At 35.1% G+C, this 16447-nt stretch overlaps 1 protein-coding gene across 1 annotated transcript; it reads left to right on the top strand.

Annotated features, from left to right (window-relative positions):
- The first annotated feature begins 10820 nt into the window (after positions 1–10820).
- Positions 10821–15880, top strand: LOC114724840 (endoglucanase 8-like). Its single transcript, XM_028911288.1, is given in 8 exon segments — positions 10821–11047; positions 11124–11249; positions 11252–11533; positions 12353–12445; positions 12531–12692; positions 14089–14200; positions 14574–14737; positions 15318–15880. Coding segments are annotated over 8 exon segments (1485 nt in total). The 5' UTR covers positions 10821–10828; the 3' UTR covers positions 15645–15880.
- Positions 15881–16447: the final 567 nt, after the last annotated feature.

Raw genomic sequence — 16447 nt, 5'->3', positions numbered from 1 at the left:
TAATTTCCAGTGACTATATATCTATATAGTGTGATATATTTTTAGACTCATGTACGGTTGAATCTTAGTTATGTGAAATATCATACAGTCATTTATTTTTAATTAATACCAAAGTCTGTGCATGTTTTTAATACCATATTTAATTATCCTGAAATATCAGCGACATGATCATTATATTCTTCATATGTAGGCATCTGGCATGGCGTCTACAGTCCATTAGAAGGCTCTCTCTCTCTCTCTCTCTCTCTCTCTACACACACACACACATCTTCATCATATAAGAAAATACATCCTGAAATTTTTCGAAAAGTGTATACACACGTTTTAGTTATGCATGATATTAGAAATAATATCCTGACTAAGCAAAACAAAAGAAGATAAATGATTAAACCATCCTTCTTAGTTATTTACTTTTTTTTGGTTTAATCTAATCAATTTTTTACGGATTTAATTACAAAGATTTAAAAACGATTTAAACAGGGGTTAATTTGTTTGATTGTAACATCACTAAAACTAAAACTTAAGGGAAAAAAATTGTAGCTTTCAATAGATGGGGAGAATCAAAGAGGGAGTAGGAAGTCTTGACCCAAAAAAAAAAAAAAAAGGAATTCGCGTTTATACAATTTTAATTGCGAAGTAAATAAAAATGATTAACACGCATTTTGATACGCCCCAATCCGCTTACACATGTCTATGCGGATCTACAGTAAACGATTTATTTTATTGAATATAGCTAAGATGATGCTAACTTTTTTTTTGTCCTAGGTGAAATCAGGGTTTTCTCAATTTGCATTGAACTTCACACTAATTTTTTTCGAACCGGAAATGATTAAGGAATACTCCTCATAACAAAATGATACTAACTCATTAATTAAATAAAAAAAATGGATTGAAACAGATAGAGATAAACATGAGTGAAATTGTGGAACCATGGGCAGTTGCCACATACAGACATCATATTTATATTATTTGGCCAAATGCATTAATTCATGCATTTTTTTTAAGGGAAAAGGGATAAGTGTTCTACAGGAAGAGATGCGAAAAGTAAAATAAAAAATATTAAAGGAATGAAGGATTTATAATGTAAATATGTAATGCTTGCACTGTTGTCTCTAAGTATGGAGTTGTAGAGGCAAATGAATGGGCAACAGCCTAACCAAGCACCCAAGGCGCACGCCACCTTCCCTTTATTTTTATTTTCCATATTTTAATCTCATAAGTTTCTAAAATATTCTTTTAATAAGCCGTCATATATGTGAACGATATAATTGTTTATTACTACAACTTACAAGGATTGGGCAGGAGGAGTAGGCCTTGATAATAAATGGAACATTGGATTGCGCTTATGCTTCTTCCGCTCTCATCTACAAGTCGTTAATCAAAGTTTTTTTTGTGACTTGGCAAAAAAATTAAAAATTATTAATTCTATTTAAAAATTATTTTACTCGTATTTAATACATTCTTAAAAAACTCTGTTATCCTATTTCGACATCAAATATGGTTAAAAAATTATAATAAATAATTAATAAAAGAGAGTTTGGCACAGTGGACCAGCAGCCCCATGACGAGAATGAGCAAGCGTGACACTTTTAATATTGACCTTTATACACCTTTTTTATATTACTTTATGCATAGTGCTTTGCTTCCACTCCCACCCCCCACATCTAAATTCCGTATACCATTTTCCACCACTTTATAGATAATGCTCTCTTCTTCCCACTCCAATTCAATTATTCTTCAAAATTTTATGTTATTGCATATATTTCCACATAATTATCATTCCATGCCCAAAATATATGTGTAATTCATAATGAATTTCTTATCATCAAATTGGATACATAGTTACTCATACTTTAATAATTGAAAATTTAAAAATTAATTAGAAGTATTTTTAATTTCAATCATGTGTATTATCAGGGTGCGTTCTTCAATATTATCTCCGATCCTTAATATAAGATCTCATTTGACTTTTATTTTGGTCCTAAATATAAGACTATAATCCATTTTGTTTTTCATATTTATGTATTTTTTTTCAATGTAGTCCTTCTAATAATGATAGTTCTAGCCAATACACTTGATTATCAAGGATATTTTAGAAAAGATAACACGTATTTATTACAAATAACTAAATTAACTTATTTTCTTAATATCATCAAATTAGTCAACTAGCTTTTATATTTAGGATCAGAGGTAGTATACAGACTTCATATCGAGACGAAGTTGAAAATAATTTTTTTCTTATTGCAACAAAATCAGAATATGGCCACTGGGGACTTTTCTGCCATGGCCGGAAAGCAAATTAGAGTTCTCTAGCCACTATCGAGTATGGATTGGCTTGCAAGCCAAGTCCCTTTTTAATGTGTTTCCAGAAAGAAATATGTTTAGTTTGATGCATGATGCCGAAAGTAAAATAATAGAGTCAACCCTTAAACTTGTTGCTTGCACAACCACAGATATAATTCCTACCGGTTATAAAGGTCGTCTTTTGTTCATGAAATTATTAGGATTATGTGATGAATATAAGCTTAGGTAGAGAGCCCAATTCCAAAATACTAGCTTGTTAGAAGAGATAGTTCTTTGAACTTATAAACCCTACAACACTTGTGAGATTCTCTATCTTCAGTTGGTCGACTCTCAATGAAAGTATCAATATAATGAATATAAGCTTAAGAGAAGAGTTCAACCTCAAAAGACTAACCTATTAAGAGAAACAGCACGTTGAACTTATAAACCCCACAACATCAATAATATTCCCTAATATGGGACTCGTAATAGATTATAATAGAAATGAAACAAAATTTTATATTTATATTATGTATCATGAATTGCTTGATACAATATTAATTTATTTTGTAAACTGTAAAGTGACGAGCATAATTCTAAAAGAAAACCCAATCCCAAAAAACTAACCTTTTAAGAAGAAGAGCTCCTTGAACCTATAGCCGTTTCTGGTTGGCTGACACTAATGTGATGAGTATAAGTTTCAAAGGAGAGCACAATCTCAAAAAACTAACCTTTTAAGAGAGAGAGCCTCTTGAATTTATAAACTATATAACACTTGTGAAATTTTTAATATGGGACTCATAATACTCCTCCGGTCCTTAATATAAGACCCATTTAACTAATTTGATTAGATTAAGGAAGTTAGGTAAGTTAGTTAATTATAAAAAATGTGATATATTTTTCCTAAAACACCATAATCATCTTTTTTAATACCTCCTCTTTCTCTTTTACTTGATTATGGTTGAGGAAGTATCTATAGGGGTAATTTAGAGAAAATTAATAAATATGAGAAATGAGTCTTATATTTAGGACCAAAACCAACTCAACAACTGGGTCCTATATTAAGGACCGGAGGAGTAGTTTTTAAAAATGAAAATGGATGTCTTATCAAATTACCCTTCCGTAGAGAGAGAGAGAGTAATATGATTCATTCGTTATAGGGACAGGGACTGTGCGTAGGCATTAGGAAGACATCACCATTTCATGAAATCTAGCAAGCATGTCCATGGAAATATGAGGATTGATATATACTAGAAAAGATAAACCAGACAAAATAAATGTGAGAATATGATTCTCATTTATTAGAAATTGGACGCGAAGTAAGTGAACAGACTCTAAAATGGGTCCCAAATGGGCGCACTAGCGCTGTTTAGCGTTCACTAGGAGTAATAAGTAGCAATTATGAATATATAAAAAAAGATTTGTGATTTACTGGCCAAAGCGTTTGAGACCCCACATATACTTATTGCAAAATCCAGAGGAAAAAGAACCTAACTGGGGGCTAGGCTTCAAAAGAAAAGGTGGAAAGCCATCCATTGATACATATCTAAGATCATATCTATCAAATGATGCCCACCAAAGCGATGGAGCCCAATTAATTAAACAAAGCTGATGCTTAAGTACAAAGATGTTGTAAGGACAATGCAATAGCTAGTGAGATTTTCTCTAAACAAGAAAAAAGAAACAGCATCAATACTACCTTTAGTTTTTAGCATAAGAACTAGGTAACTAATTTTGAAATACTAAAAGAAATTAGTTAAATTAATTGTTTATAACAAATATGTATTAGTTTTTCCAAACTATACTATTCAACAACGTGCATTAAAACTACTCTAAGAAAAAATTATAAATTTGAAAAACAAGATGAATTGAAATATTATATTTAAGACTAAATTCAATCTCCCATCTAACTTTCAATCAGAGTTATATTCTCCGCAATATATTCACCAGCACATATGATTAGTTAAAAAATTAACACTCTCCAATCTTCATTCCTGCCAATTTATCTAGAATGTTCGGTGTTTGAGTGTTTTGAATTCTGAAACAACAGATTAAAATTAAAAAGTAGCGGCACAATAACAATGAAAGCAAAAAGCGATGCGTTTGGTTTGAAAGACAACCACTTGTATTCACCGAATCACGGACGCAACGGCGTAATTGATGAGTATTCTCTTTGGTCGCCCAAATGAAACAGAAGCTAAATTTTAATTAAGTCTATACTATAAGTGAAATTTAACATAGCGAACATTATTTTCTTTCGATGTTAATATACATCCTTCTTATATCACGAAAATATGTTATTATATTACTACCTACGCTTTTAATTATAAGGCATCGCTTAAAAACTATAAGGGATAATTAATATATAAGTCCTTATAGTTTCAACTAGTTTTTAATCAGGTCCCTATAATTTTTTTTCTTTTTATCAAATCCTTATATTTTCATATATTTTTAATCAAGTCGTTATAATTTTTTTTCTTTTTATCAGGTCCTTATTGTTTTACTTTGTTTTTAATTAGGTCCTTCTAGTTTTTATTCTTTATTTTACAAATAATAAATTATTGTAACAATCTTATGTTAATATTCTTTTAAATTTTTAGTTAAACAAATATATATTTATTTTCAATTCAAATTTTTATAATTATAAAATTCAAATTATAATAATAAATTTATCTAAAATTAAAATATGATTATAAATAATTTATATTTAAGTATAATTATTATTCTGATTATTTATTAATTACTAAATGATTATATTAATTATTTTGTCCAATTATATAATTATTAATTTAAAAATGAAATTAATTTTAAAGAATAAAGTTAATAAATAATTTTTCAAAAACTACAAAGCACCTAATTAAAAAATAAGTGAAACTATAAGGACCTGATAAAAGAAAAAAATAGAAGGACCTAATTAAAAACACACGAAAGTAAAAGGATCTAATAAAAAGAAAAAATTTTATAAGGATCTAATTAAAAATCAGATGAAACTATAAGGATCTGGAGATTAATTATCCCAAACTATAAATAGGGTTTTATAGTTAGAACCGGAGATAGTACTATAATTTTCTTACACGTATAAATAAATTAGGGTATTAAAATAGCTGTCGGTAATAGTGGAGTGTTTTGGAACAACAGAGAACGTACAACAAGTATTATCTTTGGTCCTATTTATAAGACTTTATTTGTAATCTACAAAAAAAATCTTATAATTAGGATCAAAAGTAGTACATGTTACCTGTGACAATAATTAAAGCACAAAGTCGTGTTTGGTTTGAAAGGACACAGTGATTTTATGTCGTAGGTGAGAATTCATTGACCTTTAATTAGTTTATAATCTAGCCAATCACGGATGCAATTGCAACGGCAGCGTCGTAATTGACTATTTTTTGAGAGAAAAGAGGAAGGATCCATATTATTCAGGCTTGGAATCATGTGAAACAAAACAATTCATGAACAAATGGACATCTGTTACGACTTGCTTCTTCACGATTTCATATACTTTTGTTCATGATAAATATGAACACGAAATTAATCTCCTCATCATAAGTTTACGTTATAATTAAACACAATATTCTAATTTTCACGCACGAGGCAAGACAAAGAAAAATGTGGTTTTGTTTGTAAGGATATGGAGGAATCCCAGAAAAGGCAATGAAAGATATGAAATTTTGATCTCAAAATAAAGAAGAAAAAAGTGGTTATATATTTGATCATTTGGATGTGCATGTGGGAAAGAAGGTAGTTCTTGCGTGTGGACTTCTCTCGCTCGTCACCGTCGAATTTATGAACCATTAAGAAGGCGAATAAGACTCCACCAATTAATGAGGGATCATCACAACATTTACCTTTTAATATGATATGATTTTGTGTTGGTGCCAATGGTGCGTGGCTTCTCCTTCAAATACTAAAGTCATGTCCCATTACATTGCACCTACAAAACAGAGCCTTAAAACTACATGACATGTATTGTAGGAATTAACGTACGACGGTTACGAAATAATAGTCATGGTCAGAAACTTAATTAACTATGTTAGCAGATTATATCAGAACAAACCCAGTTAATTAAAATCTTTCAAATATGTATATATGTACTGTATGATTCTGTACGTGTGACAGATCGGTGAAGGCTTTTGAGCAACTTCTTTGACTGATAGGTTAATACTAGCGTGCACTCTAGCTTCTAAAAAGCTTCTGCGAACAAAACTTTAGCCAGTTTAGTTAAAAGGAGAGTTGGAGGCGAAAGGAATATCTGTTAAGTGGAAGAACCTTCACGACATGGAAGGACTAATTAGTTATCATGAACTAATTCGAAGAACCCGAACCTAAACGGAAACTAACCTATTAGTAAAGTTTAGGTAACATTTGTAGTCTTGAAGCAGTGAAGAGCCTTCATCGTGTTCATCACAAGAAAGTTTAGATATGCTCTAACTGATAAGCCTGGGATGTCACTCTTTTGGATGTCGGAATAATTAATGTCAAAAAAAAAAAAACCAAGGAAAACGACTGTGTTGAAGCGTGAATTATATTAAAAATTAATAATTTAATTGAACCTCCTGGTATGAACTGGAAGAGAAAGATAAATGACAGTTAGGGAAGAATGTGAAACCGAAAAGTGGGGAAAGCGATATAATATTTATATTTATCAAGAATAAAAGCAATACTACCTTGCCTACTTAATATAAAAACTAATTTGATATTTAATTTAATCGTAAATATAAAACCTCAATTCATTTTATTTATCATATTTATCTATTTTTTTCTAAAATAATTCTTATAGTAGTTGCAGATTTTAAATATTCTATCAAATAATAGTTCTGACTAATACAATACATAATTAGCAAGGATATTTTAGAGAAGACAATATTTATTTATTACAAATAACTAACTTAATTAATTTTCTTAATTTACTCAAATTAGTCAGCTAGTTTTTATATTAAATACAGACGGTAATACTGTATATGTTCTCGGCAGTCGTACACATAATTCCTTAAACTCCCTCGATCCCTTAGCTACAACTCGGTCCTGTTCAATATATTTTCGTTCTTATTAACAGATTATATGGAATTTTTTACTGATTGAGCTGAAATACGAGCCGCATATTATTCAAATTGTCGTAACATCTTTCGCTATGATTAGCTTTTGGTTTTTTTTTTTAACAACTATGATTAACTTTTGTTAGTTAGTTATAATGGGGACATATGTTTACCATTTTGACCATTGCTTTTTTTAAGCTAATATAGCAGCGGATGCGACGGCGCAATCGTCTCTTTATCTTTTCATGACAGAGAAGGAAAAGAGAGGTTTGTGGGGCATCTTTAAACATAATCATACGAGATTTATGAGCATGTTTTTTACAATCACAATTACTGCATGTGATGTGAGAGTCTATCTATCCAACTGCTGAGAAATGACTCAAAAGGAATATTATTCCAGAAAACAAAATTTCCAGGGCTATAGATTGACCTTGCTAGCGAGGATCCGAATAAAAGTATACAGCAACGCCTTAAAGCCAAAAGAAGTCTAATATTTGGAGCAAGAATCGTACGACAGACATGTGAAAATGTTGTAGTGCTACGGATAGACATGAATTATGGAAAAGTTGATAAAGAGGAGATAAAAAGGAACTGGACCACCCCCACCTGCAGGCCATTCAAGATAAAGCAAGGCCCCACGAAGGAGGCAAAGTTTTCTTGTTCATCAGTGCCAATGATTAAGTTTCATGATATTTGAGTTTGGACGCAATCATGTGACTATACGGCCCAGTTTGAGAGGAGGCCCAAATGAGTCGCTTTCCTTCGTTTTTGGGTTTCATGAATTGGACTAACGGGAAATATTCAGACAACCAAGAAAAATGGATCTTGGTTTTGGGAATCGGAATAACGGGGCATTCACATAACCGAGACTGGATGATTTCAATTGGTTTCATGAACTGGAACTTGGAAGCAAAGCAAATGGATGCTTTGAATATCTCTGGCAATCGTTCTAAAGAAAGAACACAAGAATGAGACGTGTTTAATTTGTTCATAATTTCTGCTGCTGCAAAAGTTGCAGGCATATCCTTTTCCGGCTGGTGCTTATCCAACTCCATATGTCCTCACCCTTCTTTTATTTCTAGTGATCAGAGTAACAGGATAACAAAGTCAACTTGCTCGTATAGATTTTAGAATTTTGAAGCCATTGAATCCCGACTCTCACATTTTTTGGCTATCTCTGCTACAAATATAACTCTAGTATTTTTAATTTATTGGATGATATTTGTATGCAGATATTCCTGACAGGGTTTGAAATGAAGCAGGCATTTGGATTTTATTGTAACGTATTGTTGAAGAAGGGAATATATATATATATATATATATAATTGATGTGTGTTTGTCTAATTATAAGCGTTTTTTTTTTAGATCTGATCGAAGAAAAAGGGAATGCCCCCACAAATTGCAGTCTTGCATGATTGGAAGCATTATTGGAGAATATCATACTGTTTCCTTCCCTCGCTTATTTTTATCAACTACTGCTTTTCCATCACGCAAATTATTGTAATATAAAATTTAAAATCTGTCACAAATTATATTAATTATTTTATCAACAATGCATATAGCGCAGCTTAATCCGGACTTAGTAAAAAGGACGAGATTTAATTAATTTGCGTCCTAATCGATTTTTATAAATTAGATATTATGACATTAAGTACACAGATTGCGTAGCGTTATCAAAATATTTTGCAAGTGGACGAGGCGTATTTTAAAGTATATTTGATGGAACTTTTACGCCAAAACATTATTCTGACTTAATAAATGACAACTATTAGCATATATGCCCAAACAACTTACATACCCATAAAAATTTAAGTGTCTGGTTGTGCTTAAATTTATATAGTATTTTAGCAGGCATACTCACAGTCAGAATGGGCAAGTGGAATCTTTGAGTTGTTGCCTTCCACATTAATTGCGTGTCCCTGGCATCTTACATATGGAAATACCATGAAATATGAAATACCCAAAACAAAGCAACTGGCATGGAACTTGTAAAAAAACAAATACATGCCAATAGTGATGTGTGTGTTGGATTTAGGGCGTGTTGGATTAAAAAAAAATCATGGTTTCAGAAGTGGTTTTTACGGATAAAAAGACTAAATATGTGGTGAGGTTATCGTTTGCGGACAAGTGCTTTGAAACCACGGTAGGGAAGACAACAGAATCCAATTTTGGCAAGCAATTGGAATGGCGATTGTAATCTCTCTCTTTCTTGTCTATCTCAGTTTGACCGTTCTCTCCCAAAGGGGGTGTGATTTCTTTGTTTATAAGCTGAAGGCCTGAAAGTTTGAAATGTATTTGTCTGTATGGCATTGTTAAGCTGGTAGTGTTGCGTTCTGCCGTTTTTTCATAGTAATTTTTTAATGTTATCTCTAGTGATTGTGGGGATCAAGACAGAGACATTCACTTTTTCCGATGCAAAATTGCAAGAATCTACACTCCTTAATTATTAGTATTGCTGCATTGTATTTGTGTGGGGGCACATGCATGTTAGGGCTATTATCACTTCCTCTATCTGTACATATAATATTACCCCCATGCTAACTTATAAATAAGACCTTATAATTAGGATCAGAGATAGTACAATTGATTCAATAAAATTTATTATAAAAATGTGAGTTTTACTTATTTTCTTAAATCTCCTAGCGAAACTATTTTTCTGTACATATAAAAACATGGATGAGTTAACTTCTAGTGGCTCATTAAAATTAAAACATGTTTTATATAACTCAAAAAACATTTATGAATGACCCATTAACAACATCAAACACACCCATAGCATGGGATTTCAATCAACACCTTTGTTCTTTTGGAAGTAAGTAAGAAAAATTTCAGTTGGAGATAGCCGGATAGGGTGAGGGGAGTGACAGGATGAGATCCCATGTGAACCCTGGCTTGGACTAGGAGTAGGGGCCACTCAATCTAACCATCGGACGATCCAATTGGCTCGCACAATCCAATCATACACCGTTGAAGTTCTCAGGTCGTGAATAGAAAATAATAGAAACAATTATATAAAGATGAACTGTTCAACCACCCAACTGAAACTCACATGCTCTCCTGTTCCCCATTCCTCATAAGTCATGACCACAACTCAACAAATTAAAAATAATTTCTTTTTCTTCCATTAACCATTCCCGAATTGGTATATTTGCTCTCTTGTCTCTATGGGTCCCAACCACCCTCCAGGCCTACACGCGTCGCCAATCAATTGGCGGTGGTTATCACATGCCCTCATTATTTCCAGCCTTGACCTTTATCCACCGACTCACATTAACTCCATCTCCATGTTCCATACCCGTTCGGTTTCCGACCGGGCCCGGTCAAAACCCGGGACTATCGGTCAAGCCATGCCTGCATTGGGGTCCGAACTCCGACCAGTGTTCCTTCTCCACGTGGCTTTATATCATTGGAAATTGGACTGGAATCCAAGGACGCTTTTCGATTATATAACCACCCCCTCGACGGTTTCGCTTCGTCATTCGCAACTAACTGCGGGAAGCAAAAACAAAATGGCGCGAACGGCTCAGCTTCCTCTCTCAGCCCTTCGCGTCCTCACTGTGCTCCTCCTTCTCCTTCCTCTGCGGCCAACAGCAGCCGGACACAACTACGCAGACGCCCTTCGAAAGAGCATTCTCTTTTTTGAAGGCCAGCGCTCGGGCAAACTCCCTCCCGATCAACGCCTCAGATGGCGTCGTGACTCCGCATTGCACGACGGTGTTACTGCCGGGGTATATGAAGCTTCATTTCGTTCAGTTTTCACTTCTACGACTCTATTTCTAAACGTGCATTGTGTTTTCACTTTAGGTGGACTTAACGGGCGGTTATTATGACGCCGGCGATAACATAAAGTTCGGGTTCCCGATGGCTTTCACTACCACAATGCTGTCTTGGAGCATCATCGACTTCGGGAGGACAATGGGGCCGGAGCTGGGGGGAACGCCGTGAAGGCGGTGCGTTGGGGGACCGATTACCTGCTGAAGGCGACGGCGCGACCTGGCGTCGTTTTTGTGCAGGTAGGCGACCCGTACTCGGATCACAACTGTTGGGAGAGGCCGGAGGACATGGATACGTTGCGCACAGCGTACAAAATCGATGGGGCCCACCCGGGATCCGACGTGGCGGGCGAAACAGCGGCTGCGCTAGCGGCTGCATCCATCGTGTTCAGATCACGTGACCCCGCATACTCCCGGTTGCTCCTCAATCGAGCCGTTAGGGTGCGTCGCCCTCTCTCTTTTTCGTTTCTTCTTGCCTTTTTAACCTTTTGGTGAAAGTTTCTGAATACAGGAAAAAAATAGCAGGTAACAAAATATAGATTGAATTTCCCAAAACACGAAAAAGAAACTTTCACTGGTGACATGAAATGGCTTTTGACTATTTGCACGGAAATAATAAAACCAATTCACTTTACTGGGAATTGCATTCTCTTTTGTTTTGTTTGTTACATGTGATCAAATGAGTGTGCCAATAATCGCATTGAAATTTTATTCCGAGGAAAAAAAAATTCTTTGTTAGTATTCATTGGCTGGTTAACTAATGACTAGATTAAAAATTATTTAAATTAATCAATATAATATTTTTTTAAACTATCCTAAACATTTTTGGTAATTTTCTTTCTGTCCCTCTTCTACTAAATTATCATTAAATAAATATAATAAGATTAATTTTAAAAAAATAAAAATATGAAATAAGTCTTATATATCAATACCGACTTTTCAATTAAGTATATAACTCCATGCAAAATTATAAATCATTCACGTTCCAGATTATGGTTACTTATAGTTTATTAGTTGGCAAAAAAAAAAACTATTAGTAAGTTTTTGAGAAAGAAAGGTTGTTTTTTAGTACAAGAAATTTAGGCATTACGAGCAGTAAAATAGAATAAAGTGGTTGTATAAAAAAAAAAAAAAGAATAAAGTACCTTCTTGTAAATGAACAAATACTAGTGAGGAGCATTCATTTATTTTTATTTTTCCGTTAAAATATCGCGATAAAATGACCGTTGATGGGAAACGGCGTGACTATGCCATGTGCAGGTGTTCCAGTTCGCTGACACGCATCGTGGGGCGTACAGCAATAGCCTGCGCCGCGCCGTGTGCCCATTTTACTGCGACGTCAATGGTTACCAGGTAGGTCATGCTACAATTCCTAGCCGTTGGATTGAAAGAGAAGGAAGTTGACTCTCACATCAATTGTTGATGCCGATGTTGATAGGACGAGTTGCTGTGGGGAGCAGCGTGGTTGCACAAGGCTTCCCGTAGGCGTCAGTACAGAGAATACATTGTGAAGAACGAGGTAGTGTTGAGGGCAGGAGACACCATTAATGAGTTTGGTTGGGATAACAAGCACGCTGGGATTAATGTCCTCGTCTCCAAGGTAACAACGCGCTTCTACTATATTTACTTTTTGTCCACTTCGCATAAGATTCTCAATCACGTCAGTTTTTGATGTTGTGGTAATTATGTAATATGCGATTTTAATCTGTAGGAGCAATGTGTGGGCGCTTATCAAATATCAATATATATGCTTTTGTCTTCTATGTGTTGTTTTTAGTTCCCTTTTTTTTTCCCGTTGTGTCCTGTTTGCCATGTGGAACTGCAATCAATCAAGCTAGGAGAATATGATTAGATAAAAAGTCCTGCACATCACGTGGGTGAGGAATGTGATTCACTTGCCATATTATATTTAGGTGGCAACTCACAATTCCATTGGACCCTACCCTTTTCAACTTTTTATACACACACACACAGAATATAGTTATGATCCATTATATGAACTTGGATGCATGGAACATTATCCGTATTTATAATGTTTAGAAAACAAAGAGATCATTGAAAACTTGATGTACGGCATACTCTTATTGGCGGGCCAACCAGGGAATGTATGCCATCTGAACAATAATGTGCAATATAGTACAACTAGATAAGGAAGGCATATGAATGCGTATTGGATTTTTAGAAGCTTAATGTATTGCTGATCTGTGTGCATATGTGAAAAGTCAAGATGCGGAGAGATAAAAGGGGTCGGTGTGAGAAAATGCTGATGATGGCACATGATGTTCATTGGGTTTTCAGGTTTCATGTCGGACCATCGTCTAATTTTGTGAATCCAATCTGGACATTCTCTAATAATTGGTATCAAACTCTCAAAGACAAAACTGCCCCTGATTTTGCAATCATAATTTGGACAATGCTGGGCACATTCGTCGTTTAGGTAATTAATCATTAGAGTTAGAATTACCGGGGTATGTGTTTATAACGTAATGCCCTGCCCCTTCAATCTGAACAGGACTGGCTCCTAAAGTCATTGCCATCAAAATAGTGAACATCCGAAGCAAAAGTCTTCGCCTTATTTCTAAATAGCCATCCCTTTGTGGGTCTGGCAAGAGAGTGGGTCCCGTCACCATCAGTTGCTGCTCCATGCATGTGCTTAAAAGCTGGATCTATGGCTCTTCCCATACTCTCAGCCATAATTTTCTGCACAGCCACTTTCCTCAAAAGCGATTGAGACTTTACTGTCTTCCTTTGCTATGCCTGCTTGTGTTTTTGAAGAATGAGAATGATTATAGAAGGAAGAGAATGTGAAAATGATTATCGGCACATTATGAACGAGAAAAGGGAAAAACTTAATAAATGTTATCTCTACTGTCTGCAATCTGCATGAATACAAGTTTATTGGGTTTTGCATTCCGTTTAGGGTCAGATCTCTTTGCCAAAATCCAAATGGTTCAACTATATGATTTTCTTCCTTTTTTTTTTTTAAATTACCGCAGGAGGTGTTGATGGGAAGAGCTGAGTATTTTGAGTCGTTCAAGAGAAACGCAGATGGATTCATCTGTTCTGTATTGCCAGGGATTTCCCACGCCCAAGTTCAATATTCTCCTGGTATATATTTCTCCTCATCTCATTTTTTTTAATGGGCCACATGAATGATCGAACTACACATTCATCTTATTTTATGTAGTCTGATAAAATAATTACCCTACGGAGCAAACGGCACAGTGCTTATGAATGTGAGGGGGGAAAAGCATCATGGCCTATTGCCAAGGCCATTAATCATGCTTTACTTTTTAAAGAAAACCAAAAAAACAAAGAAATAAAGAAATAAAGAAAAGAAAAGCCTTTGATTGAGTGATTCTGTATTTACTGGCATCGGAAAATGCCCCTTAATTATTGCAGTGGGGAAGGAGCACTGTTGTTTTAGGCAACCAAAAGTGAGTAAAACTAATGCATGTCGTGGGTTCATTTTTGGAAACAGGCGGCCTCATATTCAAGGCTGGAGGTAGTAACATGCAGCATGTAACGTCGCTGTCATTCCTGCTTTTAGCCTATTCCAATTATCTCAGCCACGCCAATAAGGTCGTGCCATGTGGTGACACCACTGCCACCCCTGCCCTGCTCAAACGCCTTGCCCAACGCCAGGTACTTTCACTGTTATCTATGGTCAGACTTTTGCTTAGCTTATGCACAACACAATTGTTTGGGTTTCCCTCCTCCTCTTCTTCTTTTTTTTTTTTTTTTAAATACGATTTTTTGAGTTAATGTTTCTCAATATATTGAACTATAAGAAAATATCTTACAAGCCAGGAGAACATTTTATTTGTCAAAAAATCTAGCAGCTTAATCTGAGAAGGAATCTTTTGTGTGTGTATTGGTTAGTTTTGTTCACAAGTCTCTTTATGACTGTGTTTTATAATTGCTTATATTTATTTCTTTAACTTATAATGTTAGCAAAGTCCCCTCATGAATGGGTCCCTACTAGTGTGACACCAAACCCTTCACTTATTCCCTTTCTGAAATTTCAACATCAGACAAAAATTAACGGCTAGAATTTGTCTTTTCTGGGTTTATAGTAACTGAGTGACTGTAGGCGGGTCCCCGAACCGGGCCACCTCATCACGAGGCTAATGGTCACTGCCGATTGAGGGACAATGTGGTCATTTTACTCGAATCATGAGATAATCATGACGATCAACTAACAAGTGAATTGCACGTGGCTTAGGTGGACTACATTCTCGGAGACAATCCACTGGGAATGTCGTACATGGTGGGATACGGTGCACGCTATCCACAAAGGATCCATCACCGGGGCAGCTCTCTTCCTTCGGTGGCTGCCCACCCGGCCCACATCGGCTGCAAGGCTGGGTCTCGATATTTCCTGAGCCCAAATCCAAACCCCAATATACTGGTGGGAGCGGTGGTGGGCGGGCCCAATAATAATACAGACGCATTCCCCGATTCAAGGCCCTTCTTTCAGGAGTCGGAGCCCACTACATACATCAATGCTCCTCTCGTAGGCCTCCTGGGTTTCTTTGCAGCCCACCCTTGATTGACACCTAATGTAAATCCGCTATTTCTAGTGGTTGGCAAAGTGGTCGCCCTGTAGAAAAGATTGAAGTTATAATAGAAGGTAAATTGTGGGTAAAAAGAAGGGGGGGGGGGGAAGCAAAAGAGGTGTCATCATGGGTGGTAAGCATTATGGTTATTTGTGAAAGATTTGTGGTCATGTAATGTCCATCAATTATGAATAGTAGAAGTGGAATATGCATGCATACTAAAGTTGAATGATGAGCAATAATTTGTTCCAAAAAAGAAAAACGATAAAGGGCAGTGTTAGATTTTTAAAATGAAAAGAATATGATAACTGTGATGAAGGGGTTGTTCCAGATTACCACATCTGAGACGTTAAAATGCGCTAAAGCTTGATGGAGAAAAATTGTTAATGCTGCAAATCTATTCAGAGAAAGAAAAAGGGGTGATGTGAACCGTGGATGATGTGGGTTAGACACTTAAAGTTGTGGCAGATGTCAGAAGAGGCGCCGGAGCTTTGTGTAAGTGGAGATTGAGTCATGGTAGGAATGAAGGCCCATCACTTTAGGATCCCTATCTAAATGATCGATCACTTCATATACACTGCTCCCACCCCTTTTTATATATATATATATATATATATATATATATATATATATATAAAAGAGGCTAATTTGAAGATGTTGAGAAAGTAATGAAATTACTTAATAGTATATGTTAAATGATTTTTTTAAAACATTCATACATATTATCAGATTGACAAATAAGTGTGGAGTGTTGGGAAAAAAAAAGCTAAATAAGTTTGAAGAAAAACGATAAATA

This window comes from Neltuma alba, unplaced genomic scaffold (assembly GCF_004799145.2).
Source record: "Neltuma alba isolate B1F8T4 unplaced genomic scaffold, ASM479914v2 tig00012201_pilon, whole genome shotgun sequence".
NCBI classification, from domain to species: domain Eukaryota; kingdom Viridiplantae; phylum Streptophyta; class Magnoliopsida; order Fabales; family Fabaceae; genus Neltuma; species Neltuma alba.
Note: the sequence above shows the minus strand (reverse complement) of the source record. Positions and strands in the feature narration are given on the sequence as shown.